Source organism: Natator depressus, chromosome 2 (assembly GCF_965152275.1).
Source record: "Natator depressus isolate rNatDep1 chromosome 2, rNatDep2.hap1, whole genome shotgun sequence".
Lineage (NCBI taxonomy): Eukaryota > Metazoa > Chordata > Testudines > Cheloniidae > Natator > Natator depressus.
The window spans coordinates 175334038-175346959 of record NC_134235.1 but is presented as its reverse complement, the minus strand read 5'-3'; the positions used below and the strand labels follow the sequence as shown (position 1 = coordinate 175346959).

The 12922-nt window shown below is 40.3% G+C and overlaps 1 protein-coding gene across 4 annotated transcripts in view; it reads right to left on the bottom strand.

Moving 5' to 3' along the window:
• Positions 1 to 12922, bottom strand: part of ELMO1 (engulfment and cell motility 1) — a 418423-nt gene that overhangs the window by 265579 nt on the left and 139922 nt on the right. For 3 of the 4 annotated variants that reach the window (XM_074945335.1, XM_074945338.1, XM_074945336.1), the window contains one exon: positions 10455 to 10490. The exons of the other annotated variant lie outside the window; for it this stretch is intronic. In XM_074945335.1, the coding sequence (XP_074801436.1) occupies positions 10455 to 10490 (36 nt within the window). The remainder of the gene's footprint in view (positions 1 to 10454; positions 10491 to 12922) is intronic. 4 annotated transcript variants of the gene reach the window in all.

Here is a 12922-nt window from a genome sequence, read left to right as displayed (position 1 = left end):
AGAGCACTCCCATTGACTTCAGTGTGACTTCTCAAGCCCTAAAAGTTAAGCACATACCTAAGTACTTTGCTGGATCAGGCCAACATGGTCAGCACCATTCAGAAATGAGCCCAATGTCCTGGTGGCAGTTAAGGAAACTTTGATTCATAATCCTTACTGGTATATTTGTTTTGTTTTACAAATCCTGCACCAACAAAGACAAATTGGTTAACATCTGCTCAAAAGGGAGGATTAACCCGATACAGAGGAATGAGACAAAGTCTATAGGAAGGATCACTGTTGCAACTAGCACTCATTGTTTACTGGAAAAATTGGGGACTTCCTTGTTAATCTAGCATTATGTGGTATTTTAACTTATCCAAAAATATAAAACTTCTATCTTTATTACAGCCTTTGGTTGAAATATTTGAAGGATACTAGTTTTTAGGTCCATCTTGCATCTCTTAGATGCACTTGCTTTGGACAACTTTTTGTCCTGTTAAATATTAAGTGCTTTTTCAGAGCTGGGGGACTTCACCTACACAATTAGAGGAAGAGCATAGCTCCATTGGTCTAAACATAAGTGGCTCCATCCTATTGCAGTGACATTGTAAAATTAAAAAAATATCTTACAACTTTTTAGTTTTGTGAACAAGCAATATTGTAAATACTATTTAAAGGTGGAAACCAATGCAGAGTTCAGGTAATCATCTGTGAAGGGAAGGATTTTGGAATCCCTTACATTCCCAAGGCCTGGTCTACACTCAAAATTTAGGTTGACATAGCTGAGTCGGTCAGCAGTGCCCAATGTAATTATGCTGACTTGACACCCAGTGTAGACACATTCTTCCATCAACCTAGCTACTGCTGCTCGGGGTAGGTGGTGTTCTTACACTGATGGAAAACCCCTTCCATCAGTATAGGCTGTGTTTAGACTAGAAGGTTATGCTGGCATCGCTACAGCAATCTACTATAAGTGATTAGTAAATCTAGGCTACATTAAATGTAAAGGCCTTTGTCATAAGAAAATATAAAAGAAGATTGTATCCTTCTGTTGCTTCTTTTTGTTGTATAAATAAATTCTGGTAGATTTTTGACACAGAAAAAAACATATAGGCAATTTTCTGATTCCTTTTTATTGCAGAAATCCACATCTTACCTACCCTGGGAGACTCTATAGCAGTTGGAGAGCTAGTGAAATTTAAACATCACAAAAAAGTGGAAGATGAACAATTGAGAAGGGATTTTTAGGTCACTCTGTTTAAAGTCTTTGGGGTTTTGTTTGGTTTGTTTTGGTTTGTTTGCTTGCTTTTGGTAACACTTAATGCCAATGCCTAAATGGTACTTGGGAGAAAGATACCATTGTTAAAGATTCAGTACACCTGCCTCTCCAATTAAGGTGTGAGCTCTTGTAACACACATCTCCAAGAGCTCCAAGAAGTCCTCCACTAAATCACAGATCAGATTTGACATCTCTGAGTTAAAAAAAGCAAGCAAAATTCATATTAAGCATAATAGCTTCATTTAGCTTAAAACTAAACCAATTTAATGACACCCTAATTCTGAATGAGTGTCTGCACAGGGGTTTAATATGATTTAACTAATCCACTTTAAATTCACACCTTTAGTTAATTTGGGTTAGCTTTCCTGAGTCCAAGCTCAGGTGGCTACCCCAAGCCACCGTCTGTACTGCAACATCTACATTGCTATTTTTAGCATGCTAGCTCAAGCTGAGCTAGTGCAAGTCTGTCTACCTGAGCTGGGAAGCATGCCTCCCAGCTGTAGTTCTCACATACCCTAAGAGGGAAACCCTCTAAGCTTGAGTAGCCAAGTTGTGTGTACAGGAGAGACCTGCTGGGGTTAAAGGAAAGAATTCAGCCTTACAGTTGCAATATCCCCAGTGGTAGGTGGAATCTACCAGCCCCTACCTCCAAAAAACCTGTCTGCTGGATTGCAAGGACCCACAGAAGAGAGAGAAACCACTGCTGTGTGGCACAAATGGAGGGAGCATCATTCCAACATAGGCTCTAAGAATCCTGCATGATCACAAAACCATACTAGTTCTGCCGAATCCAGTGCCAGCTGCACCTGCGTGAGCGGTGGAAGGAACAAGATTTGGCCTCCAAAATGAAAAATAAACTGTGCTTCATGTAATGAGTCTGCATTCCTCTGATACTTTGTAAGTTAAAGCTAACACTTGTTAACTACAAAATTCTCATCTTGACCCACCAGGTGTCACTATAGCACTTCAAATAATTAGCGGAGAGAGCAAAATGAGCTATGATGTTGGGGCTAAGCAAGTAGAAATTAAAAATAAAATCCATGTCCACATAAACATACATCAGTAGGAGCATAATATTATTGAAATATCGAACAGCCACGGGTAAGCTTAACAGAGGAACATCAGAAATAGCACAGCCAAGCAATTAAAGCCATCCCAAGAATAATTAATTGGCAAGTTAAGATTTGAGCAGTGTATTAAGGCCTGGATCAAGATTCACTTTATTTTTTTTTAGTTTACAAAAAATGGTTAACCTTTGTAGGTGGAATTAACAAACTCCCAAGCAAAATATAAACTTCGTTTTGTTACTTTATACTAATACTTTCACATAGACATACACACTCATACCATTAAGAGAGGCAGATAGTATAATGGTTGCAAGAAACTTCATGGAAATCCAGGTTTGTCCATATCAGTAATCCAAGAAAATAAATAGCATATGCCATCTAATTCAAAATCTCATCCCACCAGTGTTTCATTGATATTGAATCAGTAGGAAGAAGGATCTTTTTCTATACACATTTGTACCAAGATCCTTCATTTTACATCTCATGAGGCACAACCAACCCATAAACACCAGACCCTTTCAGCCTTTGCAAAATGATTTAACAATCTGGTGTTAATTCCTGATGAAGATGCTGTTAGCATATGCCACCACAATAAGGATGACACACATTTTGTTTAACGATCAAAGACAAAGGTAAATGTAATCTCCTATCCTGCTAACACTGAGATTTTAATGAAGACTGAGATCAACAAAATTAAACCACTCTGCTGATGCAATACTGGCTGGTATCCATTCTGAACTTTGATCTTCGCCACCTAAGTCCCAGCATGTGATGCATCTATAGGTCCCTTACTGAAAAAGTCAGTCACTCATCTCTTCAAAACAATATTATCTGAGAGTTTTTTTTGTGTGCATATCAGACCAAAATCTGTGAATCATTTCACTTTCCTGAAAATTTACTGCATTCTCATGCTTATGAAACTGACGAAACAATTGGAGGTATTTGGTTTTCCCTGCAAGAAAATGAAAGGAATGTTTCCCTCGTTTTTCTCCACACACTCATGTTACTATTATGTCTACATTAGAGAAACAACTCTGGGCAAAAACATTAGTTACAATGTATCACTCTTCACACATGTATACATGATGTGCCTGAGATTATTAAAGCTGTCTAAGGAATTTGGATTTCCAATTAAAATAAATTAAAATTAATGGGAATTGGAAATCTAACCCCCTTCACCCCAACCCCCACCCCCAGGCAGCTCTATATTCACATACATACACACTGGAACAACATATTCCCACCAGGCATGATAATGTTGTGATGGAAAGCTACTGAGATCTTTTGATGACTCTTTAAACTAAGGACTTGCCTACACTTCATACACTACAGCATCACAGCTGCAGCCACCTACGTCAACAGGAGGGATTCTGCCAATGGTGTAAGTAATCCACCTCCCTGGGAGGTGGTAGCTAAATTGACAGAAGAATTGTTCGGTCACCATAGCGCTGTCTACATTGGGGGTTAGGTTGGCTTAACTACATCACTCGGGTGTGACTTTTTTCACAGCCCCGAGCGATGTAGATGAGTCAACCTAACTGTTTAGCATAGACCAGGCCTTGTGACTCAAAGTGTTTTTGCTGTCATGTGGACACAAAGATAGGATTATAATTCCGGGGTGGGGATGTATCAAGAGTCATATGATATGTGGTAAGAGTAAAAGATACATGGACAGGATTGGACAATAACTGTTAATTGTCACTAGTGGCTAGGATACCAGCTCACCAAATTTAGTGGCTGGGGGAAATTCACTTCAATTCTAGAAGGGGTGGATAGAAGCACAAAGGCACCTGGGAAGGAGGGAAGCTGCAGGGACAACAACTGCTGTAACTCAAGAGGAGGCCAGGGGAGGGAAGCAAATCCATGACTCAGAAGCCAAGGGAAGAAAGGTGCTAATTTCAAGCCCTGTATAAAGTACTTGTGCTTACAGGGGAGTACTGAGCAGCTCAGGAAGTGTCAGTCTTATCTGCACAAATCATGAGCCTGATTCTGTGCTGCCTTGCACCTTGTGTAAATCATTCTCAAAGTGAACATAAACTGCTACCAAACGAGACTGATAGCCCTTCACACTGCCACATTGCGCAGGTGAGAACTACTAAACAAGGTGTGAGGCAGTTGCCACGCGTTTTCTAGGTAATGTAACAGGCGTTGCCAAACTGTGGCTCATGAGCTGCATGCAGATCTTTTACAGTTAAAATGCAGCTCCTGGAGCCACCCATACACACCCCATTCTCTGCCTACAAGACTGAGGCTCGGAGCTTCTGACCTGCAGTGGAGTGGTGGGACTAGGGGCTTAATGGCTTTAGCCCCATGGATGGGCATTGGGGCAGAAGCCCCGCACTCTGGCAGGCCCCTTCCGTGGGGCAGGTTGTGCATGTCACGGGAATCAAACTTCTGAAGATTATTGTATACGGCTTGGAGGTTCAGTAAGTTTGGCCACTCATGTAATATAACAGTATATCTAATTGCGTAATAGCAATGCTGCAGTTATCACAAATCATATTTTTGTGCCCACCAAGTACCAGTGTAATAGTACTTTGGGTCCAACTTCTCAAGCTTTCAGTACAAAGGATTAGCCATTACTCTACCAACGTTAACCCACCTGCATCTTCGAAAAAAGTATTACTTGTTAACTCAGCTAGGCTTGTGTCTTACCTCTCCATTATAGCCTGAGGGCTTGTCTATACTTGGAAGTTAATGTAGATTAAGGAAGAGTGAATGTAAAGCACAATAGCTATTCCTGAATAACTCAATGTGTAGACACACTCATTCTGGAATAAGACATTGTCTAGACTACCAATGCGTTGCTGCGATAGCTATACCAGTGGAGCCTCCTAATGTAGAGCTTGGCTACACTTGCAAGTCAGAGTGCATTAAATCAGCCCTGGGCACCCTAACTCCTGAGGTGTCCACACTGGCAAGGCACGTAGAGAGCCTAGACTCTGCAGCTGGAGCGCTTCTGGTAATCCACCTCCACAAGAAGCATAGAGCTTGCTGCGCCCTGGCTGAAATGTGTCAGTGTGGACAACGTGTTGCATTACTGTGCTGTGACTGGCCTCCAGAAATGTCCCATAATCCCTTGAAGTCAAGTGCCCACTCTGGTCATTGTTTTGAACTCGGCTGCAGGCATGCGGATATTCCCTTTCAAAGCTCCGTTTCTGACAGATGGCAGGCTTATCTGCTCCGGGACACAAAGCAAACCATTACTGTGGAATGCTCCTGCTGCAAAGGCAGGCGTGTGTGTGGGGGTGTGTGTGTGTGGGTGTGTATGTGTGCGCGCGTATGCGCAAGGGGCAGGGGCTGATGTCAGGGTTTCCCCTTTCCGCCTGCCATTGTCAGAACTTTCAAGACAGCATGCTGACACGCTCTCTGCCCCCCAAAACACACGATTTCTCCCCCCACCTACACACAACACACTCCCTGTCACACTCCACCCCCCTCCCCCATATTCGAAAAGCACGCTGCAGCCACTTGCACACTGGGATAGCTACCACAATGCACTGCTCTCTGTGGCATTGCAAGAGCTACTAATGTGGCCATGCCACTGCGCTTGCAGCTGACAGTGTGAACACATGGCAGCACTTTCCCTTCTGCTGTCTCCGCGGGCTGGTTTAACTCCCGGCGCTCTACATCTGCAAGTGTAGCCATAGCCGTAGACACAGCTTACACCAAGCAAAGGAGTTGTACTACCAGCATAGCTAAACCACTTGTACAAGTGATATTCAGTTATGTCGACAGAAGCCCTCCTCTGTCGGCACAGCTGGATCTCTGCTGGAGGTTTTGTCAGCGTAGCTATCGCTTAGGTGACAACCCTGACCAACATAGCAACACAGGACAACAAAACTTTTTCATGTAGATCTAGCCTAAAGGTATGTCTACACTACCTTCTGGATCGGCAGGCAGCAACTGATCCAGCTGGGGGGTTGATTTATCGTGTCTAGTCTAGACGCGATAAATCAATCCCCGAGCGCTCTCCCGTTGACTCCTGTACTCCACCACTGCGAGAGGCGCAGGCAGCAGTCGACTCACCGCAGTGAAGGCACCACAGTAAGTCGATCTACGTATGGCAACTTCAGCTACGTTATCCACGTAGCTGAAGTTGAGTAACATAGATCGATCCCCCCCCCCCCCCCCAGAGTAGACCAGGGCTAAGAGTTCCTTGTTCTGGTTTAGCATAATCTGCTTTGTGGATGCGATTCAGGAGCTATTCAGGAACAGGAATAACTTCATGGGTAGACAAGCCCTCACCCCATTGCTCTAGGGCCAGCAATTTGAGTGCAATCCAATATTTTACTCAAAAGTGTTGGTAAACAGGTTTTGAAAATAAAATAAAGGCAGTCAATAGGACAAAAGGGACATAGATTCTCCTTCAGAGCATAAAATTGTTATACAAACCTCACAGGGCAACAGATCAAGGTTTAATAGTGTCACCTTTCCTACAATGGCGTGTACAAGTGACTGTCGGCAACAAAATGAGGTAGCAGCACTTTCTGAAATAGCAACTCAACTTGTTCAGCAAAAATGACTCACCCTTTTTTAATATTAGTTTTTGCTTCTCTGAAGTAACTACTCACAGAAACAGGAAGGGGAGGCTGCGTGTGACACAAGGAGACTCATTCTTTTCAAAACTTTGGGCTCTAGGATTTTTAACTCATGATCCATTGGATCTTTCCATATCAGTCTGCTACCTAAATGAAAACTGCAGCAAGGAATACTTTAGACAACTACACAAATATTTACTCATTAAGATTATATATATATTGTACATTAAAAATGAAATAGGAAAACAAGTCCCAGAAATATCTATCCCTCTTATAGTGAATGGTTCTGGTGCTTAAGAGCTGACATACAGAGACAAATCCTGTTCTTCATTGGAATTAGAAAAATGTTCCCTAGGATAACTGTATCAATGTATTTTACACCGATGCAAGCTCATGTAGATACACTGTGCTGATATAAGGTGGGGCTTACGCTGGTGTGACTTAAATATGTAAATTATCTGAGTAAGCCACACTGGCATAGGCCCCTCTTTGCTCTGGTGCAGCATATCTACATTAGAGATTTGCACTGATGTCAAACTCAATGCAGTTACACCTGTATGAATTTCTCCAGTGTAGCCAAGACTTTCCTTCCATACATTAATGGGACTACTAGATGAGTAAAGCTCATCTACATTACAGATATAACGAGTCAGCAGACCAGGCTGCAATATAGTTAAAAGTCCAGGGCAGTGCTTTAGCCCTGCTAGAGGGACATGTTTAGAAGCTGGGACAATCACATAAGCTAATGCAGAGAAGCCCAGTGGTGAACAAAATTTAGACCTTTGCCAATACTTCATCAAAATAGACGACCTGCTGGGAAATAGAATGAGGCACAGGGAGTGGAACTACTCCTTTATGAATGCAGCAGCAGCATTTACTCTCATACAAGTGAGAGCCACAAAACATCCCCCTGCATGAGACACATCATGCCTCAGTATGGTTGTGGCTCATGGAATTTTAAGGCCTTCTCACATTTCATCTGCTTCATTCTAGAATCTAGTTTTCATGTTAAGAATCAAGGCATTTTGTACTAGAATGAGACATAAGATCTTTACATTGTTACATGGTTTATTTTCTTTAAAATGTTTTAATTAGCAATGATTTACCCATGGATGTATTAGAAGTTTCTTTACAGCAGCTTTGACACCATGATTTACCATCATTCCAATGGTAAGCTGCATTTCCTGTGTGATAAACTACACCAAACTGTCAAGGTGGCACATCCATGACTAAGTGATTGATTAGACTTTTGTTTGGTTGTTTAACTATATTTAACATTTTAATTTTGTAGCCCAATATAATGATTACAATACATTTTATGGCCACGATTCAGCAAAGCATGTAAGCACGTGCTTAACTTTAAACTAGAGCTGTCAAGTGATTTAAAAAAAGATTGCTACTAATCGTGCAATTTAAAAAAATTAATCACGATTAATCAAGCTGTTAAACCATTTATTTAAATATTTTTCGATGTTTTCTACATTTTCAAATATATTGATTTCAACTACAATACAGAATACAAAGTCTAAAGTGCTCACTTAATATTTATTTTTGATTACAAATATTTGCAATGTAAAAAACAAAAGAAATAGTATTTTTCAATTCACCTAATACAAGTACTGTAGTGCAATCTCTTTATCATAAAAGTTGAAAATACAAATGTTGAATTATGTACAAAAAATAACTGCATTCAAAAATAAAATAATGTAAAACTTTAGAGCCTACAAGTCCATTCAGTCCTACTTCTTGTTCAGCCAATCACTCAGGACAAACAAGTTTGGTTACAATTTGCAGGAGATAATGCTGCCTGCTTTTGTTTACAATGTCACCTGAAAGTGAGAAAAGGCGTTTGCATGGCATTGTTGTAGCTGGCGTCGCAAGATGTTTACATGCCAGATGCACTAAAGAATCATATGTCCCTTCATGCTTCCACCACCATTCCAGAGGACGTGTATCCATGAGGATGACGGGTTCTACTTGATAACGATTCAAAGCAGCGCAGACCAATGCATGTTCATTTTCAACATCTGAGTCAGATGCCACCAGCAGAAGGTTGATTTTCTTTTTTGGTGGTTTGGGTTCTGTAGTTTCCTTATCGGAGTGTTGCTCTTTTAAGACTTCTGAAAGCATGCTCCACACCTCGTCTCTCTCAGATTTTGGAAGGCACTTCAGATTCTTAAACCTTGGGTGGAGTGCTGTAGCTATTTTTTAGAAATCTCACATTGGTACCTTCTTTGTGTTTTGTCAAATCTGCAGTGAAACTGTTCTTAAAAAAAAACGTGCTGGGTCATCATCCGAGACTGCTATAACATGAAATATATGGCAGAATGTGGGTAAAACAGAGCAGGGGACATACAATTCTCCCCCAAGGAGTTGAGTCACAAATTTAATTAACACATTATTTTTTCAATGAGCATCATCAGCATGGAAGCATGTCCTCTGGAATGGTGGCTGAAGCATGAAGGGGCATACGAATGTTTAGCATATCCGGCACGTAAATACCTTGCAACACTGGCTACAAAAGTGCCATGTGAATGCCTGTTCTTACTTTCTGGTGACATTGTAAATAAAAAGCAGGGAGCATTATCTCCCGTAAATTTAAACAAACTTGTTTCTCTCAGCAATTGGCTGAACAAGAAGTAGGACTGAGTGGACTTGTAGGCGCTAAAGGTTTACATTGTTTTGTTTTTGAGTGCAGTTATGTAACAAAAAAAAATCTACATTTGTAAGTTACACTTTCATGATAAAGAGATTGCACTACAGTACTTGTATGAGGTGAACTGAAAAATACTATTTCTTTTGTTTTTTACAGTGCAAATATTTGTAATGAAATAATAATATAAAGTGAGCACTGTACACTTTGTATTCTGTGTTGTAATAAAAATCAATATATTTGAAAATGCAGAAAAAACATCCAAAATATTTGATAGTTTTCAATTGGCATTCTATTGTTTAACAGTGCGATTAATCACGATTAATTTTTTTAATCATGATTTTTTTGAGTTAATTGCGTGAGTTAACTGCGATTAATTGACAGCCCTACTTTAAACACAAACAGTCCCATTTGAAGTATTGGGACAACACATGTGATTGAGATAAGCATTTAACCAGGGCCTATATTATGTTGCAGTTTTCCTTTAAGCTGTTATCAAAATCCCACTGGTTTTATCATGACTTGAGACGACCAGAAATTCAAATTGGTATGATTATCAATCTTAATTTCCACCGACATGAAAAAGCAAAAGCACTCACTGACTATTAATAATCACACAAGCCACAGACTTAAAAAGAACAAAAAGGAAGTTGCTTGCTCAAATTAAACCAGTCTTGCTGTAGGAAACTGTGAGAGCCCCCTCACCACAGATTTAGTAGTTATAGAAAAGAAGCATCCATTGCACAAGCAAAGCAAAAACACACCATAAGAATCTTTGACAGGTAACATCAAAGAGCAGAAAATAGAGGTTGAAGAGCTGTTGAATCAATAAATGCAGATGTATTTAAATATAAAATTAGCAGGAAGGCCTGGAATCAATCATGCAAAAAGAAGAGGAAGTGTGCAAGATGATGATCCGATCAGGTTCTTACCAGGGCTTCATTATCTTCTGCAATTTCTGATAGCGTCTGTAAAATTTAAAAACTTCCACGTGAGGAGATACATTTTAATACAAAAAAAGTACAAGTTTAATAACATTCAGGGATTGACACATAGTATAAAGGGCAATAAATTACTGGCACTTATTCAGAAAGGAAATAGTTCAATATTTGGTGACGGAAAGGGCTTTAGTTAATTCAGAATATCTTTTAACTATCTGGCCTGAATACTTGTTGAAAGAAAGAAAGGCAGAAAGACAGAAAGAAAGACAGAAAAGTTTCCAATGAAAAAATACGTTTTTCATAGATTCATAGATATTAAGGTCAGAAGGGACCATTATGATCATCTAGTCTGACCCTCTGCACAATACAAGCCACAGAATCCCACCCACCTACTCCTGCGATAAACGTCTCGCCTATGTCTGAGCTACTGAAGTCCTCAAACCATGGTTTAAAGGCTTCAAGGAGCAGAGAATCCTCCAGCAAGTGATCCGTGCCCCATGCTACAGAGGAAGGTGAAAAACCTCCAGGGCCTCTTCCAATCTGCCCTGGAGGAAAATTCCTTCCCGACCCCAAATATGGCAATCAGCTGAACCCTGAGCATATGGGCAAGATTCACCCGCCAGATACCCAGGAAAGAATTCTCTGTAGTAACTCAGATCCCACCCCATCTAACATCCCATCACAGGCCATTGGGCCTATTTACCATGAATATTTAAAGATCAATTAATTGCCAAAATCATATTATCCCATCATACCATCTCCTCCATAAACTTATCGAGTTTAATCTTAAAGCCAGATAGGTCTTTTACCCCCACTGCTTCCCTTGGATAAGTTGAGCATAGATCCTTTTGATCCTATTTATCTTTTCATTAGGAGTGCCAGGGCAGCCTAAATTACTGTTTCTTTGATTCAAAAAGAGTTCATGATAATAAAAGTGTACACTTAAACATCCTCTAAGGTTGCTATAACATGAAGTTAGTTCTCAGAAAACTCATTTCTTTCACTCCCTGTCTACTTTAAAAAAAAAACTCAATCAGAGGAGAAAACATGGCTAAAAATTTTGGTGTAGATGGGTGACATCCTGAACAGCCCAGGACAAAATCCTGGCCCTGCTGAAATAATTAACAAAACTACCAGTGACTTCAATGGAGCAAAGATTTCATCCCAGGCTTTTAAACACGGCTACAAGGACATGGTGAGGTCATGTCTATACAACAGCTTTAAGTCACATGAGAATCAGTTTCCCTGAGTTATAGCTGTAGTATGCAGGCAGAGACTAAAAGTGGGTCTGTGCTTCAAATGTAGGTTCAAATTTCACACACCTAAATTTATGGGTATCCAGATCCTGGGTGCTGGACTAACCCATTTGAGGAAAGGGGGCCACAGCTGCGAAACATGTACATATGGGTTCAGATTCCAAAAGTCTGGAATCAGGGGGTTTCTAACCTTCATGATAACACCGTCCCTGTAACAACTTCCAAAACACTTGGTGCCTATTTGTGGAGGGTGCTTTATGTATCACAGCCAAGAAGGTTTTGTTTAGACATTTCCTATTTTTTCGGAGACATGCAATGCTGTGCAGCGTTAGTGAACCAGAAATTATGGCATCATATTACTATATTTAGGAAACTGAAAGCTGAATATTAAGTGGAGGGAAAAGGGAAAAGATAATAAGGAACATTTCAAAGTCACGGTCCACTAATCATGATTTGCAAATCATCATCCCAGTAATAACCAGCTCCAGAAGTGCTGATTATGCCACTAAGCAAGCTAAGGTAAAGAAGCTATGAATGGTGAGACTGGCATTCCAAAAAAAAAAAAAAAAAATTAAAAAGAAAAAATCCTCACTGAATCCAAAGAGCAAATTCGCCTTCTTCACACCAGCTATATTCCCAAATCCTGTATGCCAGTTGTTACAGAAAACTCTTGATTTTTGCAGTTCTGACTACCCTGTCTTTTTAATCCTTTCTATCCTTTCTTTGGGGGCAACTTTGAGTTGATATAAGAATGTTCTCCAGCATTTGTATAGGGATATACCATATCACAAGGTCTGAATTAGTCCAAGGTACTTGGTCACCCAGTTCTGTTGTCCTTAGAGTGCATTCACAACTTATTCTAGTCATCCTTTAGGATAAGGAAGGCAATTTTCTATGATGAAATGGAGTAGTTATTCACATGGTGCCAAACTTACACTCTGTAGACTATTGATTAAAAAGAAAAATACAGTGAAGTCAAATTTATGTTTCAAGGGGTGTTAGTTGGGTCAGGATTGGGACCACGGTCATCTGCTACTTTGCCACTTCTTCTGATGAATGCTAACATCCTAACTGCTTCAACCAAACACTATCCAGTTCCGTGTCTGCCGCAATATTTGGAACTTCAGTAAGGGGAGCTTTGATGATATACGCAGCAATAATGCAGGAGTACCTCTCCTTCTTCTACATCCTAATTTGGAAGTG